Raw genomic sequence first — 18,475 nt, forward strand, 5'->3', positions numbered from 1 at the left:
ATCAGTGGTCCAAAGAAATTACCCTGTAATACAGTACTCACAATATGAGTCCTTTGGTGTTTGGTTGCTGGTTTCACGATCTTCCGTGTGTCTCTCACAAATAGCCTTCATTTCTGGCCTGGAGTAGGAAAAAGCAATCAGGAAGCAGTCAAAGTTATAGCAGAAGTGAAGTAAAAAAAAAAAAAAAAAATAACATGAAACTCTTTTTAACTAAGAATCAAAGTTGAATATTAATGATTATGAAAAAAGCAAGGATTAATCATGCGATTAATAATAGTAATATGAAAATACTAGCAATATACTACTTCCCTGACTAACAAATATTAAGATTTTAATTTATCTTGAAAGATATATAAACACCAACCAAGTGACGTCGACTTAGGTTCAGCACTTCTAAAAAGGATGATCGATTTCTGACATGATAAAATCTATCTCTCTCTCTCTCTCTCTCTCTCTCTCTCTCTCTCTCTCTCTCTCTCTCTCTCTCACAGTCTGATATGAGAAATGTAAAACACATTCACACTTCCTCCCCCATAACTGGTAAAAAAAGTGTTAATTATGCAGAGTTCTCTCTCTCTCTCTCTCTCTCTCTCTCTCTCTCTCTCTCTCTCTCTCTCTCTCTCTCTCTCTCTCTTGAAACAAGGGTATTAATCAGTACACGAGAATCATGTGTTAGACTACACAAGCACCATAACTGCAAGCAATGAATTCAGCAACACTTCTAAAGGAATTTTCAGTTCAATGTGTCTTCACTTTTCGTCTCTTGATCTATGCTCTGGTTATTATACTATTGTCCTTCGTATAATAAAGCCGAGATGAACAAGAAAATGTGCTACAATGCCTGATTTTAAGTGATAATGTCCAGCATTTCAACAAGTAGGATTTACGTAGACTGGAGAAAGTAAAAAGTACAGTGCATTGTATGTTAAATTGCATAATTTTAGGATATAATGCTTTTACTTACATGGGAAAACGTATTTAATTTAAGGGGAAATGAGTCAAAATGAACGAGAAAGAGATTATATACAAGTAGTCCTATATACACAAATACTTTATCTTTTTAATAGAAATTTATAAGAGCTATCAGCTGGTCGCCAAAAACCGGAAAACTCCGCTCTTTACTTCTACGGGGAACAAATACATCTTTTTAAGAGGAAATACGTCAAAATGAATGAGAAAGAGAGTATATACAAAAATACTAAATATATTTATTGGAAATTGAAGTGAGCTGTCAGCTGCTGGTCGCCAAAGACCGGAGAACGGCAATGGAAGCTATTTAAGAGGAGGATAGGATAGAATGAATGGGATGAAAGTATATAAATGTATGTATATATATATATATATATATATATATATATATATATATAAAAGAATAAAAAATATACGCAAAAATACTTTATTTATTTATCAGAAATTGAAGAGAGCGGTCAGCTGCTGGTCACCAAAAACCGTTACACGCCAAAGGAAGTCATTTAAGAGCTTAGAATGAATAACCATGAAAACATATATATAAAAGTACCACATTACAATGAAAACACACGTAAAAATACCATATATAATTAACAGAAACCGAAGAGAGCTGTCAGCTCCTGGTCGCCAAAGACCGGAGAACGCGGCGGTCCCTCGACGACAAACGGCAAAGAAGAAGAAATTCAAGAAAGCGAAAAGTCATCCGGACAACAAGCGGTGTCACAGAAATGGGCTTCATAACTTCTGCAGGTAAATATCGCCTATTTAAAGCCAATTTTTGGCTTCCTTCGGCCGAAAAGTACTTCGCGAGAGTCAGAGTTGGCGAAATAATGTTATATGAGGAAGTAGGATGAATAATATGGCGGAGAGCGGATAAGAAAGTCTTTGTTTTGTCGATGAGTCAAAGGGCGATTTGGTTTGTCACCCGAAGAGAAATTAAACCTCCCGTAAATAAAAGCCATTTTAATAGTCTTCAGGTTTAGGTTAGGTTTATATTAACGGTATTTTTTTAATGTTTTACCATCGAATAGTGAGTTAGTAGTAGGTTAATCATAATTGCGTAGCCTACGCGTACGTAGGCTATGGACCCCAAATAACCGTATCCCAGCCATTTCCCAGGTCATGTTATGTTAGAGAATATAAGAAATAACGAGTTACGTATTAAAATTAATTTTTAAAGCTAGGTTTTAGTTCAGGATTATGCAAATGAGGTTTCACAATCCTTCAAAATACAAAGGAAAGCTAGCCTAGCCTAGGCTAGGCTACGAGCCAAATTGAAAAGTGAGGTGGATGTGGTGAAGTATACTGAACAATCTTACTTATAATATCAAATTTCCATAAAAGTAGATGATATAGGCTATACAGGTTAAGATAGTGGAGGAAATATTTACTTATTATCCTATCCCACATTTAACAGACCAGACACCTGAAGGGTAGGTTAGGATTAGGTAAGTTTTGACATTTAAATTGTTTGATTTTATTTTTTATAAATAATGGATCATTTATATAAGTGCCACATTCATTCCATAATTCCATTTTTAGTTTTCTGTGAAAGAAAACAATTGTGCCGGCTTTGTCTGTCCGTCTGCACTTTGTTCTGTCCCCCCTCAGACCTTAAAAACTACTGAAGCTAGAGGGCTGCAAATTGATATGTTGATCATCCACCCTCCAATCATCAAACATACCAAATTGCAGCCCTCTACCCTCAGTAATTTTGATTTGAATTAAGGTTAAAGTTAGCCATAATCATGCATCTGGCAACGATATAGGACAGGCCACCATCAGGCCATGGTTAAAGCTTCATGGGCCATGGCTCACACTGCATTATACTGAGACCACCGAAAGCCAGATCTATTTTCGGTGGCCTTGGTTATACTCTGTACAGAAAACTCGATTGCACCAAAGAAACTTTGGTGCATTTTTATTTGTTAAATTTCATTAATGCTTGTCCATAGCGTACTTCAGCAGTCTGTATTATTGTTACGTTTAAAATGTAAACGTAGCCTAGGGTAGCTTAGAATTTCACAGTAGGCTTCATGGGGTGGATGGTAATGCCATGATCCAGGATGAATCAAAATATTATTGTACTTACGAATATGCATACTTTGAGCATAAGCAAAGAACTGGTGTATCCTATTTTTTATTAAAGTTTTTGAGTTTTTCAGCATAAGTGTCTCAGTTTTTGGTACCCTGTAACATATCAAAACTTCAGCTATCTGTGTTGTCACATTTTCAAACCAAATTGCCTTAAAAGATGACTAATTAGAAGCTTTGCAAAATATCAAAATCTTTGAAGCCAGTTATCTCAGAGGGGGGATAAATTGGCCTACACCAGTTCGTCAAGCTAGGGACAACTTGTCCGGTAGGATGTTGTAGCATCTGGCGTTTTGGGTAAGATTGTTCCCATCAGAAAACCATGTCCTTGTGCAGAATCGAAATACCCACCTGAAAGATATGTTTTGTCTTTATTAAAAGATATTTAAAAATTACTGAAGCTATCATATCTCACTTATTAAAAAATATTTAAAAATTACTGAAGTTATCATATCTCACTCATTTCCTAAAAAATTCAATATCAAGTGCATCTGAAACTTGCAGATACATCGGAAATGACAAAGTAATTTTCCCTTTCTCACTGTTAATTGTGTATATGTATTCAGGTAAATATAGGATACTTTAATATCATGCCGTATACATAAACCAGATATTTTTCCAGCTGCTTGTCCTGTGTTTTATGTATTTGTGGTCATTATTGTTGGTGCAAACCACTCATTTTTGTTTCCTTCAGTGTGCTGTATGTAATAATTGTTGGCGATCCTAGTGGGAAAGTGGTTTTAAGGATAGGGGAAAACACGAATGAATATGCATAAAAATCACATGATGAGCAATAAGAAAAATACATTGCTCATATTTTTATGAATCAAAAATCATTAGAAAGCACACAATTATGAGAGGCCAATTACAGGGATATTGTAACTTTTCTTTCTGTAAAGTAACCTTGGGGGCTGGGTCTTTCTTGGTCTAGTTGTTAGAGTGAAATGCAGGGATTTGTTTTGACTTAATCTTACATATTGGGTCCACACTGACAAGGGGCTCCCACCTGTCCCTACCTTAATGTTACAAGCACATAGAATATTGCTTAAATTAAGTTAGGGAGGTATGACTGGAAGGCACACGTTTTCCTTTTGTCCCAATTCTGGAAATTGGCTTCATTTAGTTTAAGAGGATCTTGAAAACAGCAATAGACATAGAAAGGATGAAGCCCTCGTACTTTTATCTGCAAACATGGAGCTTCTCACTAACTTACCCTTCATACTCCATAAGGAGAAAAAGAGAGCGAAAATTATAATAATTTTGTTTTCCCGTAGGGGGTAGTGCCATCAGTGCACCTCATGTGGTTCACTCTAGGCATTACTTAATGTTCTTTGTAGCATCCTTGTGGCCCCTAGTGCTACCTTTCATTGTTATTACTGCATCACCATCATATTCTTTTCCATCTTGCTTTCCACCTTCTCCTAACAATTTTTTCATGGTGCAACTGCGAGGTTTTCCTCCTGTTACACTTTTCAAACCTTTTACTCTCAGTTTCCCTTTCAGTGCCAAATGACATCATAGGTCCCAGCACTTGGCCCTTGGCCTAAATTCTATATTCCAATTCCAGTTTTATTGGCAATGTTAAATTCCTTGTTGGTTAGAAATTAAAGTATCTTATATTAACCTTTACCTGGCATTTATGTTGTAGTGTATAATTGCTGAGGAGCATATACTATATAAAAGACTTTATGACTATAGGCTACCATGTACAGTAATCGTGTCTTATACAATTTTATTTATCACCTTTTGTTGTCATTTTCAGCGGGCATATTGGCCCTACTAGATGAAAATGAAGATGAATTGCGAATATTTGCCCTGGAGAGGCTCAACGAGATCACAGATACGTTTTGGCCAGAAATTGCTGATTCCATACAAAAAATGTAAGTATGTTTGATTTTCTTTATTCATACTTCTGGTTTTAAGTTGTACATTGGGTTTAGTTTCAAGACCCATAGAGTTATGTTACTGCCATTGCAGTTTTTCATCCAGTAAATTGGATTTCAGAGCATAATTACAGGAATAACTGTACAGGCAGTTCCCACTTACCGGTGGCATCGGTTAATGGCAATCTAGTTTTACGGCGCTTGTCTAACACTGCTGTTAACTGGATTTGCTGCACCGGTAAGTGGTTTTTTGGTGTTGGTAAGCAGTTTATTGGTGCCAGTATCCGGTTAACGGTGACATTAAACGGTTTATCAGTGCTATTGTTGCCGATTTTCGGTTAGCTGGGAATGGAACTCCTCTCCCCCCCCACCATTAACCGGGGACTGCCTGTATGGGGAAGCATTCAATGCTTATGAGCTACTTTGTTTTTTTTTATAGGATCTTTTAACTTAGATCTAAACTGTTTTTTGTATAATAGTTTTATTGAAGTTGTATAAATAACAGTACAGTACAGGATACTGTACTTAATTTTCTATGTATTATAATACCTTTAATAAGTTTTCTTAATGAAAAAGGCTGACAGTTTTGTCATTTGCCCTTCATGTTAGCTTGTATTCCTAAGGTGAAGACATTTAAAAGAAATTTTTTGATGTGTAATGCTTCTTTGCATGAAGTACAGTGAACCCCCCTGTATTCGCGGGGGATGCGTACCCCCACCTGCGAATAGCTAAAATCCGCAATTACTTAAAACCCCTCAAAAAACATTTGGAACGGCCCATTTTGATAGTTTAAACACAAGAAAGACCCTGTAAAAATGCTTATACCTGAGTATTTTAATAGTTTTATCGCAAAAAGTGCATTTATTCATGAAAATTATATGAAAATACAGTAATTAGTGAATATTTCTCAGCGAAAAGTACCACGAATGGGCGAATTTTCCATGAATAATGGGCAGATATGTTCCACAGAGAAACCCGCGAATGTGTGAGTCCGCGAATCGTGAGAATGCGAATATGGGGTGGTTTACTGTAGATTTTATTAGCTTCTTCCTTGTTCCAAGTAATTTGCTTATGCAATAGTAAGTAATTTGCTTATGCAATAGTATTTGTTGAGAATTTGAAAATCCAATTCTAGGAATTTTTGCCTCTTGCTGTTTCGCTGTTCCATGCTGATGCCCCTTCAAGTTAATAAAGTAGTAACAGGTATGCTCAAGTTCTAATACCAAGTCTTTTTCTCAAATTCCAATAGATTTATTTTTTCAATTGTTAGCTTATATTAATCAGGATCTAATTAACTTCCATCATTTACAGAGAAAAGCTTGAAGAAAATGGCAGTTTTCCAAAGAGGGAACTGGCTGCACTTGTGGTCTCGAAGGTGTACTTCCATCTGGGCTCGTACCTGGACTCCCTCACATATGCCTTGAGGTCAGGCCCAATGCTTCATCAGGATCCAAATCAACTCTACATAGATACTATTAAAGGTAAGGATGAACGTCAGGTTGTCCTCTGTGAATCTTATTTCATGTTGTGATGAACAGAATTTTGTTGTTTTTTGCTACAGGTTGAATCATACGTGTATCCTGCAATTGTAGATATTGAGAGATGGTTGCCGGTAGTTTAACCCTTAAACGCCTACTGGACGTATCATATGTCGACTAAAATTGTCTGTTGGGTGCCAAGTGGACGTACCATACGTCGACTACAAAAAATTTCAACCTTCGGTCAACTTTGACTTGACCGAAATGGTCAAAAAACGCAATTGTAAGCTAAAACTCTTACATTCTAGTAATATTCAATCATGTATCTTCATTTTGCAACAAATTGGAAGTCTCTAGCACAATATTTCGATTTATGGTGAATTTTTGAAAAATTTTTTCTTACGCCCGTGCGGTAACTCGTCCGAAAATTTGAGAAATTCTTTCGTCATTTTGTCGTAATTTTTGCACTGTTCTATAGTAGCCGTTACATAAAGTTTTATATATGAAAATGTGCGCAATTTCATGTAAAATACAGCAAAAATACAACCCATGGTTGTAGCTTTTATCAGTTTGGAAATATTTTCATATAAACCACGATAACTGCCAAAATTTCAACCTTTGGTCAACTTTGACTCGACCAAATGGTCAAAAAACGCAATTGTAAGCTAAAACTCTTACATTCTAGTAATATTCAATCATTTACCTTCATTTTGCAACCAATTGGAAGTCTCTAGCACAGTATTTCGATTTATGGTGAATTTTTGAAAAAACTTTTTCTTTACGTCTGTGCCAGAAATCTTTAAATCACGTTGTCGTAATGTTTGCACCGTTTATATTAGTCGTTACATAAAGTTTTACATATGGAAATGTGCGCAATTTCATGTAGAATACAACAGAAAATAACTCATGGTTGTAGCTTTTATCAGTTTTGAAATATTTTCATATAAATCATGATAATTGCCAAAATTTCAACCTTCGGTCAACTTTAACTCGACCGAAATGGTAAAAAAACGCAATTATAAGCTAAAACTCTTACATTCTAGTAATATTCAATCATGTACCTTCATTTTGCAACAAACTGGAAGTCTCTTGCACAATATTTCGATTTATGGTGAATTTCTGAAAAAAAACTTTTTCCTTACGTCTGCACGCGGTAACTCGGCTGAACATCTCAGAAATTCTTTAAATCACGTTGTCGTAATGTTTGCATCGTTTTACATTAGTCGTTACATAAACTTTTATATATGAAAATGTGCACAATTTCATGTAGAATACAACAGAAAATAGCTCATGGTTGTAGCTTTTATCAGTTTTGAAATATTTTCACATAAATCATGATGACTGCCAAAATTTCAACCTTCGGTCAACTTTAACTTCGACCGAAATGGTAAAAAAACGCAATTGTAAGCTAAAACTCTTACATTCTAGTAATATTCAATCGTTTACCTTCATTTTGCAATAAATTGGAAGTCTCTAGCACAATCTTTCGATTTATGGTGAATTTTGAAAAAACATTTTCCTTACGTCTGCGCGGTAACTCGGCCGAACATCTCAGAAATTCTTTCGTCATGTTGTCGTAATATTTGCACCATTTTATATTAGTCGTTACATAAAGTGTTATATATGAAGATGTGTGCAATTTCATGTACAATACAACAGAAAATAACTCATGGTTGTAGCTTTTATCAGTTTTGAAATATTTTCATATAAATCACGATAAATAGAAAAATTCGACTTTCGGTCAACTTTAACTCGACCGAAATGGTCGAAAACTGCAATTGTAAGCTAAAACACTTACAATCTAGTAATATTCAATCAATTAACTTCATTTTTCAACAAACGGGAAGTCTCTAGCACAATATTTCAATTTATGGTGAATTTTTGAAAAAATAAAAAAATTTTTTTGTGTCCATGCGTTACGAATTCATGCATCATTTTGTGATAATATTTTCTCTGTGTTGCTTTGATCGTTTTACAATTTGTTATATACCAAAATCATTGCAATTTAGTGTACAATACAAAGAAAAACAAAATAACCCGTTAGCTTTAACCGTTTTGCTCACAGCGCGATTTGTATAAAATTATATATGAAAAATTTTTTTTGCGCTGTCTTATATTTCAATATTTATATATGATGATGATATTTTTTTTCATTTCTGATGGTTGCATACTAAACTTCAGGCAATGACAAAAAAAGAGAGCCAAAAATGAACTCTTAATCTTAAAAACTAAGCGTGCTGTGATTTTTTGAAAAAAACTTTTTTTCCCGCTTCGGCACTAACTCACCGAACGCCGCCGGCATACGGGAGACGTTTTTGTAAATAGAGGCTCGGCATTTAAGGGTTAAATGCAGCCAATTTCATGCCCAGTTGACCAAGGTCATTCCATAGGCCTACTGATTTTTTTCAAATCAAACTCATCAGCTTGGAATGATTCATATGCTTGCATATACCTGTGCTCTGATCCGGATGCAGCTGTTCTTTGTCATTTCAGCTTCTAAAATCTTGAGGTCTAGGAAAAGATTAAGAAAGTAGAACAGCTTGTTTTTGTTCAAAGCAGTGTGGAGGTCAGATTCCATCATTATATATGCAAAAATTAAGATATATGTTGCAGTGTCAACATGATTCTTGATTCATAGGCATAGTCATTATGCAGAAACTTGCCATTGATATGTCACATGCATTAGCTGTTACACCCTTACTCATATTGGCCATTGTAGTTCACTGCCAGTCTATGTAGTAAATTGGGTTTCAAAACTTGTTTGCATTAAGCTGTTACAAAACTTCCACCTGAGGTCTAGATCAGGCATGTCAAACATGTGGCCCTTTGCAAGCACACCTGCACAAATGATACTGTAATTTGGTCATTTAACGGCTAAAATTGCAGTTTTTGTAAAATAAACTGGGTAAAAGTGTGTTGTTCTCAGAAAAACTGCATGCCTTTCTTTATTCAGAATGTTTTTTATACTTGGAAATAGTCTAACACCTTTTCATTGATTTAAAAAGCACAAAAGAAACAGATGGAACTCTTAGAAATGTGGTTAGATTCTACATGGAGAGCAGTGTCTTGAAGTGGGGATACCTGGTTTATTTTCATACCTTCCTGAAAAGTTTAAAAACTTCAGAAAGTTTGCCACAAGGATTATGGCAATGTACTGTTCTACCCATGTGTGTGAACAGTTATTTTCCCTCATGAAACCAACAAAAACTTCTCAGAGAACAAGGCTGACGGATCAACACTTGTCATCGCTGATCAAAGTCAGAACTGCACAGACATTTCAGCCAAACATACCAAAAATTGTCATTAAAAAGAGGTGTCAAGCCTCAGGACAAAACTAAAAATGATTGAATAGTCATAAATAAATGTTCATTTTGAACTGTTGTAATTTTTGTACAATGTTTTTGTTGCTGTTGCGTACAAGTCTATGTTGCCGTTGAAAATTTTGTTTTTTCTTTTGTTAAACTACTTCATTACTCTGCATTCATGAATGTGGCTAGCTGCTAAACAATTTGTATTCCCATTGTTTGTTTCTAAGTTTAAGTAATAAAAATATTCTGCAATAATTTTTGTTAAATGACTTCAGTTAGTTGTCATGTGTGGCCCTCATGACAACACAAATGTGACCCATATTCCCTTGGGGGACCCCCAGCTTGACATGCCTGGTCTAGATGGTTTACAAGGTCAAGAAAGAAGTATAGGAAGGTCAAAAGCCTTTGTTGGTGTCCTGTGTCTTTTGGTTCTTGATTGGTTCAGTATGGGAGGATATGTGCATGGCTTTGGCAACCTTTTGACAACACCAAATCTTTTCAGTTCTTGCTTGTTATCATCTTGTTCACTAGGGGAGGGTATGTGCATGGTGGTGGTTGCTCAGAATGCAATCTCTAATAGTGATGAGCTTGGCATGCATGCAGGCGTCACGGAAGGCAGAAGGTTAAGAAATGCAAGTGCCTATTTTCTTCTTCTTCTGTCCCTTCCTTCTTTCTTTATTAGGGAGTATGAGCATCATCCTTCTTGGAGGTTTGACAGTGGTTATCACTTACTTCTGGGTGAGACTTGTTATAGACAGGTTTGATCCTGGGACCTTAAGTTACTTGTGACTCTGAGATAGGGACTGTCCCAGACTCTCTTCTCGCTGCCCAGTCTTCTCATGAGGTATGAAGAGGAGACTTGGCATTACTTTTTTGTCCTGTACATATGCTCTCACATCCTGGAAATGTTTGTTTGGACAGGATGTTTCACAGATGACAAGCCAGCTTTGTGTGCTACTTCTAGGTATTGTGGACCTGTGGGCGCATGGTTGTGCTGCCACTTTAAAGTGTTAATGGTTCATTTTGGACATACTTTAGTTGAGATTTTAATGATAACCATAGCAAGTAAAAACTGCCTAAAAACAGAAAAAGTTTTCCGTCCTGTTATTCTCTGGTAGGCACAGTTAGTTATAAATGGTTTGTTTAACCAGACCTCTGGTTTTAAACAAATCATTTATAACTAACTGCATGCCAGAGAATAAGAGGAGGGAAAACCTTTTTTTGTTTTTAGGCAGTTTTTACTTGCTATGGCTATCAATTAATTACAGAGAGAACAGTTATGCTTTTCTCCTAGTCTTCAGGAGCACCAGAGTCCCACATTGTTGCTGGTTTACTATTAAGTAAACAAGCTTAATTTTCTTTCAAAGAAAAAAGTGAAAATAGAAAATTGATGGGAAACTCTCCTATTCTATACTGATAAATCCAGCAACGTGATTGTTGAATTAATTGATGGGAAACTCTCCTATTCTGTACTGATAAATCCAGCAACGTGATTGTTGAATTAATTGATGGGAAACTCTCCTATTCTGTACTGATAAATCCAGCAATGTGATTGTTGAATTAATTGATGGGAAACTCTCCTATTCTGTACTGATAAATCCAGCACTGTGATTGTTGAATTAATTGATGGGAAACTCTCCTATTCTGTACTGATAAATCCAGCAACGTGATTGTTGAATTAACTTATGACAATGATAACTTTACAACCAGTACTGTAATGTGCCCCGTGGTGGACTGTAGGCATTACTTAAGGTTCTTTGCAGCATGCCTTCGGCCCCTAGCTGGAACCCCTTTCGTTCCTTTTACTGTACCTCCTTTCATATTCTCTTTCCTCCATCTTACTTTCCACCCATTCTAACAACTGATTCATAGTGCAACTGCTTTGAGGTTTTCCTCCTGTTACACCTTTCAGACCTTGTACTGTCAATTTCTGTTTCAGCACTGAATGACCTCATAGGTCCCAGTACTTGGCCTTTGGCCTAAATTCTATATTCAGTTCAATTCAACCAGTACTGTGAGAGTATATGGATATGCAAGACCCATTAATTATTTCTTCTCTTTGATTGGAAAGGAATATATATACAATATTATGTCATTTCTGTATGTAATATATTGGAATGTTTTACTGCAAAATGTTATAAGAAAATTGGAATGCAGTATAAAACCTTGAGGTACTGTTTGACTTGAGTATTGTTGAAAGGGAGTGAAGTTGAAACCTTGTGGTAGTTACGTTTAAGGACTTTTAAGTATATTGGAATCCAATGAATAAAGGGAGTGGTCTTGAGTATTCAGTCTCAAAGAACTGTGGAATTTCATTTTTCTTGAAATGGACAGCTATATAGCAGGAAGTTGGAATATTTTAGTTTTGTAGTGAGCATATTTTTTACTGGATTCTTTTTGTCAGTGTTTGATTTGTACAGTACATTACTGAGTTGTGGACATTTTTGGTCGAGATTGATTCAAGTATACAAGTGTGATTTAATTGTAGTAATGTGAATGATTTGTTGATAATGGCTGAGGTCATATTTTATGCCTAGTAGGTCCCGAGAGCAGCTCCACTCATTAACAGAGTTAGACAAGACTGAAGAGTAATTCATGTTGGTGAATACTGTACAAATATATATATACCATATTACAGTTTTTTTTTTGTAATGTTTACATGCTCACCATTATTAACCAGAAAACTGGCAGTTCCCTTACTTGAAATCATTGTTATTAAGGATGAATCTTACCTACTATTAAAGATATCTTCTATCTTCACGGTGATAGGTGAGGAGATATAAGCCATCTTTAACAGTAGGTAAGTATCCAAATAATAAATTTTATTATGAAAACTTATATTATTAACAGCTAAAGGTTCTCACTTCATTCCAGTTCATGCCATTGACCACTACATAAAACTCCGTGCACAAAAAGACACCAAGATGGACCCACGCTTGGAATCTCTTCTGAACAGCATGTTCAAGCGTTGCATAAGTGACCAGCAGTACCGCCATGCCATTGGCATTGCATTGGAGACGCACAGGATGGATTGGTTCAGAGAAGCCATCATGACCTCTGTGAGTTTACATATTTATCATCCTTATGATTTTTATACTGTAGAGTAGGATAATAGGAAATCCTCTTCCTTTCCCCAGCCATATTGTAAATCCATTAACGTAGCTATTTTTATTTCATGTAAAATGGTAAAACTTTATTCTTGTACATTTTCCCTGTCGCAAATTCTGGTTGACAACCTTTGCCGTTTGTGTGATGTTTTGCAAATGCGTAAACTTTTGATTTTGGTGGAAATAGTCTTGTTGGATGATTACATTTGTGTGTGAGAAATTGCTAGAATTAATAAGAGGAATTTTAGGTTTCATCCCAGGAGCGTCCTTCTATGTTTTGGCATTCTGTTTCAGGATGACATTGTTGGGAGTCTTACATATTCATACAAAATTGCCATGCAGTACATTGAGCAGCGCAGGTTCCGTGATGAAGTCCTGGAACAGCTGGTGTCTTTGTACCAAGGCCTCGATACTCCAGATTACGTTAATATGTGTCAGTGCCTAATACATTTGGATAAGCCACATGAAGTAGCATCCATTCTAGATAAATTAATAAAAAACGACAGTTTAAAAAGTGAAGCCATGGTGAGAACATATTAACTTTTTCGTTCTGATGTTGTGTATATTGATTATTTTAATTGAGACATTATTAATGTTGTGTGTGTTGATTATTTTAATTAAGATATTATTTTTGAAGTTTATTAACTTAGTTCCATGTTATCTGTAATATTTGGTGACTTATTGATTCTGTTTTCATTGCGTTCATATGCTTTTCAAGAGACCCCTATATAAAGGACACGGCAAGCAAAATTTATTGGTCTTGGTCTGTATTGAGCTGGTCATTTGTGTAATTTCAGGACAATGAACTGATGGCTTATCAAATTGGGTTTGATTTATATGAGAGCGCCACACAAGATTTGTTGTCTCACGTGAGCCAGGGCCTTCGAACGACTGCGCCCGTTCCCTGGCTATTAAAAGATATAGACGCTACCACCCCTAGCACAGCACTAACCACGTCGTCATCGCAGAATGAGGGGGGAACAGCGGGAAGCTCAGAGGAAGAAGACAAGAGTGGTGGTGGGGGAACTACAGAAGATGAATCAGGGGATGTACCCATGACAGAGGAGAAGACTCTGGATGATTTGGTAAATATTGATTGTGTGGGTTTTGCCGATGACTTATGGATTGAGTACTACCTGTAGTGTGCCATACAAGGTGGATAGTAGGGAGTAACCCCTTTTGGGATGTTGTTAGTGAAGTTATTTGTTTGAGTATCATGGTGATACATTATTTTGTTTTAATTATCTTTTGTGGGTTTATAGTGTATATTAGAAATGAAATTGACAATTTTTCTCAGAAAGCAACTTTAATAAGATTACCTCATATGGTTCAAAGACCATGTGTTTTTTGCTAAAATATTATGTGAATCTGTTTAATATGAACTGAAGTACTGAAATAGTCTTAAGCTAACACCTATGTTTATTGTAAGTTAAGTATAACTTGAATTTGAAGATTTTTTCTATATATATATATGGTTCTTATCACTACCTTCACAGACCGAACTGGAAAAAACCCACCAAACCCGAGTTGAGAAGTTGGCGAGAATTCTCAGCGGTGAAATGACCATAGAACAGCACCTCCAGTTCCTCATTGCAAACAACCACACAGACATGCTTATATTGAGACACAGCAAAGAAGCAGTACGACAGTCTGTATGCCACACTGCGACTGTCATTGCCAATGCCTTTATGCACTGTGGAACCACCTCAGATCAGTTTCTTCGGTAAGTGGTCTAGTTCAGTCACATAGCTCATGCGGTTTAATAGTTGAATATTGATAAGTATTTATCGTGTCAGCTCTTATGTTTGGTCACAATCTTCAGTTTCTAGTACGTTCCTGCCAAGTCGATTATAGTACGTGTAAAGCGTTACAATTCCATTTTTGTCTTTAGAAACTCTTCCTTTCTTAAAATAAGTGGATAACATTGAATATATGACTTGTTTTGCATGGAACCACTTAGTGAATCGTAGTATGTAGTTACATGAAGAGTAGCTTTTAGATAATTTAGGTGGTTTTACCTTTTAAAGTCATTTATTCCCATGTTCCTGCTGGGTGGATTTAATGAATTTTGGGGGAAGAAAATCTGAAAAGAGAGATGTAATGGAACCTGATCATATCAAGTATAATAGTAATTGTTAATGTCATGTTCTTTCATTATAGTTTCCCACCATTAAGATTTAAAGGAAACTAATATTGACTATGAGAGTACAGTAGTAACCATTTATTAAATGGTATACTCTACTAGCTTTATTCACATAGCTTTTTGGTACTGCAAAGATCAGAAGGGAAATATCTTTAAAAGTTAGTTTAAGAAAACTTGTATGCGTAAACATCAGTGTGGAATCTCAGTGTAAATCAGACCTGAAAGAGTGTTATTTGGCTTCTGTAATCATCCTAATAACAAATATTCCCCCTTACAGAGATAATTTGGAATGGCTTTCAAGGGCAACAAACTGGGCTAAAATGACAGCCACCGCTTCTCTTGGCGTTATACACCGAGGTCATGAGAAGGAGGCGCTCACTCTTATGCAAGCCTACCTTCCGAAGGAATCGAACAGCCCCGGATATGCTGAGAGTGGCTCATTGTATGCGTTAGGATTGATACATGCTAACCATGGGGCAAACATCATTGAATATCTCCTCAATCAGACAAAGGATGCCACAAGTGATGTAAGTTTTTCTTCAGGATTTGTTTGTGTTTGATATATGAACATAATTTGATGGTGATTGTTGCATGTCCTGCAACTGTTGAAAAATTAACAGGTTTCCTGTTCATTAGTTTGAGAAATTGAGGTTGGCTTTACATTATTTACATTTCTTGTAGCATCATTGACTTTTATTGCATAGTATTTAGTTGCTTAGTTGTAAGACTTTAAACATTGTCTACATGAGTTCACCATTTACAGATTGTGCGTCATGGAGGATGCCTTGGGCTTGGATTGGCCGCCATGGGTACCCAGCGCACAGATGTGTATGAACAGCTGAAGTATTCCCTTTTCCAAGATGATGCAGTAACTGGAGAAGCTGCCGGGTTGGCTATGGGCTTGGTAATGTTGGGTTCAGCCAACGAGCAGGCTGTGTCTGACATGGTGAACTACGCAAGAGACACCCAGCACGAGAAGATTTTGCGAGGATTGGCCCAAGGCATTGCTCTTACCATGTATGGCCAGCAGGACCAAGCTGACGTGCTTATTACGGAGCTCAGTGAAGATAAGGATGCCATTTTGAGAAGAGCTGCCATGTACACAGTTGCAATGGCATATTGCGGCACAGCATCTACTCCTGCGATGAAAAGATTGTTACACGTGGCCGTCTCAGATGTGGACAATGATGTCAGAAGAGCAGCTGTTGAAGCTCTAGGGTTCTTGTTATTCAGGTCGCCAGAACAGATACCAAGTATGGTGTCACTGTTATCAGAATCTTATAATCCCCATGTGAGGTATGGTGCAGCCATGGCTCTGGGCGTTGCCTGCTCAGGAACTGGACAAAAGGAAGCGTTGGGTCTTCTTGAACCTCTCACAAATGATTCTGTCAATTTTGTACGTCAAGGCGCGCTCATAGCTTCTGCTTTTGTGCTGATCCAGCAGACCGAAGCAACGTGCTCCAAGATCAAAGACTTCCGTCAGTTGTACGCCAAGGTGATCACAGACAAGCATGAAGATTCCATTGCAAAGTTCGGCGCCATCCTTGCACAGGGCATCGTTGATGCTGGTGGCCGAAACATGACCATCTCCCTCCAGTCCCGAACAGGTCATACCAGCATGACCTCAGTTGTTGGAATGTTTGTCTTTACACAGTTTTGGTACTGGTTCCCACTGGCTCATTTCTTGTCCATGGCCTTCACCCCTACCTGTCTCATTGGCCTTAATTCAGAACTGAAGATGCCCAAAATGCAGTTTGTTTCTAATGCCAAGCCTTCCACCTACGGCTACCCCGCTCCCTTAGAAGAGAAGAAGAAGGAAGTGGCTGAGAAAGTCACAGCAGTGCTTTCTATAACTGCAAAAGCAAGAAAGAAGGACGATGAAAGGAAGAAGAAGGAACAGAAGGATGAGAAAATGGATGTGGATGAAGAGAAGGAGAAGAAAGAAAAGGAGGAAAAAGAAAAGGAGAAAGAGAAGGAAGAGAAGAAAAAAGAAGAGGAGAAGAAGAAAGAAGAGCCATCCTTTGACATGCTTAGTAATCCAGCTCGTGTGATGAAGGCCCAGCTTAAAGTTGTCCGCATGGCAGAGGGTTCCCGATACACGCCGGTCAAAGAACTTAACATCGGAGGAATTATTTTGATGAGAGACACGAAACCTGAGGATAGTGAAGAGCTTGTCCAACCAGTACCTGCTTTGGGTCCTAAGGCAGAAGAAGAAACAGAACCAGAGCCTCCAGAACCCTTCAGATACGAGGAGGATTAATATTCAAGCAAGCATTACTTTTCGCTCAGTTTTAGAAATTAACAGCTGATTTACTAACAAGCAGAGAAGCAGATTGTACAGTATTTATCATTCCTTTTGCAAACATAATATATTTCCTGATAATATCTTGTGAGAATAGAACTTGATGCTGTTTTTCCCCAAAGGTCATTTGGTGAAGAGGAGGTTATATACTAAAGTATTTTCTTTTGTGAAATATCTTCTAAGGACAAAGGTTTAATGTGCAACAATTTTGAAATAAAAAAGGAGAAATTTACTGTAGTATTTCACTTTCTTAAGTAGAATTAGAGTGGCATTAGAGTCGCAGAAGTAAGGAAGGAGATGCCGTAGTCAGATTAGTACACCTAAAATGGTCATCTTGGAAACTTTTTCATGTGGTAAAATCCAGTTATTATTATTAATTATGTAATCAGACCACTGAGTCGAACATTCTTTTGTCCTAGAGTTTAAGATGTGTGGATCAGGGAGAGTAAATGGTCACTCAGCCATGGCTCTGCCAATCAAGTCTTACTTTGTAAGATGTGAAAATTCTTATGTGTAGGGTTTCCTAATGGATTGTTAGTATTTATGTTAAATTATGACTGGACTTTCACTTGTAGTGGTGCCAAGCAATATATCTATAAAATATTTTCTTTAGCCTTGACATCATCTGCATATATTAATTCCCCTTCATGAGTGGTGCTGAGCTTTCTGGACACCCCCATTGTAGGTAATTCACAGTGAGCCTGAGTGAACCTCATGCTGTGCACTGTAGGCATTACTTAAGGTTCTTTGCAGTGTCCCTTTGGGCCTTAGCTGCAACCCCTTTCATTCCTTTTACTCTACCTCCGTTCATATTACAGTGCCTTTCTTCAATCCTAATAATTGTTGTAGTGCAACTGCTGATTTTCCTGTTACACCCTTAAAACCTTTTTACTCTCAATTTCCGTTGCAGTGCTGAATGACCTTGGCATAAATTCTATATTCCAATTCCAATTCCAATGCACAGTGTATCTTGTTACTGCACACTATGTAGAATTATAGGTCCCCCATCTGCATTGTTTCTGCCTTTTCATCTCTTCCCATGACTATTTCCCCACATAACTTTCCAGTCAAGAAGAATGATTGATTGTAAGATAACTGTCATCATAACAACCAGGGTCATTGACACTGACCCCTCAGCAAGAGCTAATCCTGAGCACCAGCCATGTAAGTCTAGAAATGTGAATTGGTCGT

The 18,475-nt window shown here is 37.0% G+C and overlaps 1 protein-coding gene across 1 annotated transcript; it reads left to right on the forward strand.

Annotated features, from left to right (window-relative positions):
• Positions 1 to 1,572: 1,572 nt before the first annotated feature.
• On the forward strand, positions 1,573 to 17,516 carry Rpn2 (Regulatory particle non-ATPase 2). Its single transcript, XM_067089695.1, has 9 exons — positions 1,573 to 1,719; positions 4,826 to 4,943; positions 6,258 to 6,427; positions 12,607 to 12,791; positions 13,134 to 13,364; positions 13,637 to 13,924; positions 14,336 to 14,562; positions 15,260 to 15,509; positions 15,746 to 17,516. Exons 1-9 carry the CDS (start codon positions 1,698 to 1,700, stop codon positions 17,240 to 17,242), a joined length of 2,988 nt encoding a protein of 995 aa, XP_066945796.1. The 5' UTR covers positions 1,573 to 1,697; the 3' UTR covers positions 17,243 to 17,516.
• The last annotated feature ends 959 nt before the right edge of the window (positions 17,517 to 18,475 follow it).

The sequence above is a fragment of the Macrobrachium rosenbergii genome, chromosome 46 (assembly GCF_040412425.1).
Source record: "Macrobrachium rosenbergii isolate ZJJX-2024 chromosome 46, ASM4041242v1, whole genome shotgun sequence".
NCBI lineage: Eukaryota > Metazoa > Arthropoda > Malacostraca > Decapoda > Palaemonidae > Macrobrachium > Macrobrachium rosenbergii.

What these genes read in the sequence shown, in the direction of transcription:
- Rpn2 (XM_067089695.1), top strand. Translation starts at nt 1,698, where the DNA reads ATGGGCTTCATAACTTCTGCAG. An exon ending in GGGCTTCATAACTTCTGCAG is followed by an intron (nt 1,720 to 4,825) that starts GTAAATATCGCC and finishes TGTCATTTTCAG; the next exon opens with CGGGCATATTGGCCCTACTA. An exon ending in GCTGATTCCATACAAAAAAT is followed by an intron (nt 4,944 to 6,257) that starts GTAAGTATGTTT and finishes CATCATTTACAG; the next exon opens with AGAAAAGCTTGAAGAAAATG.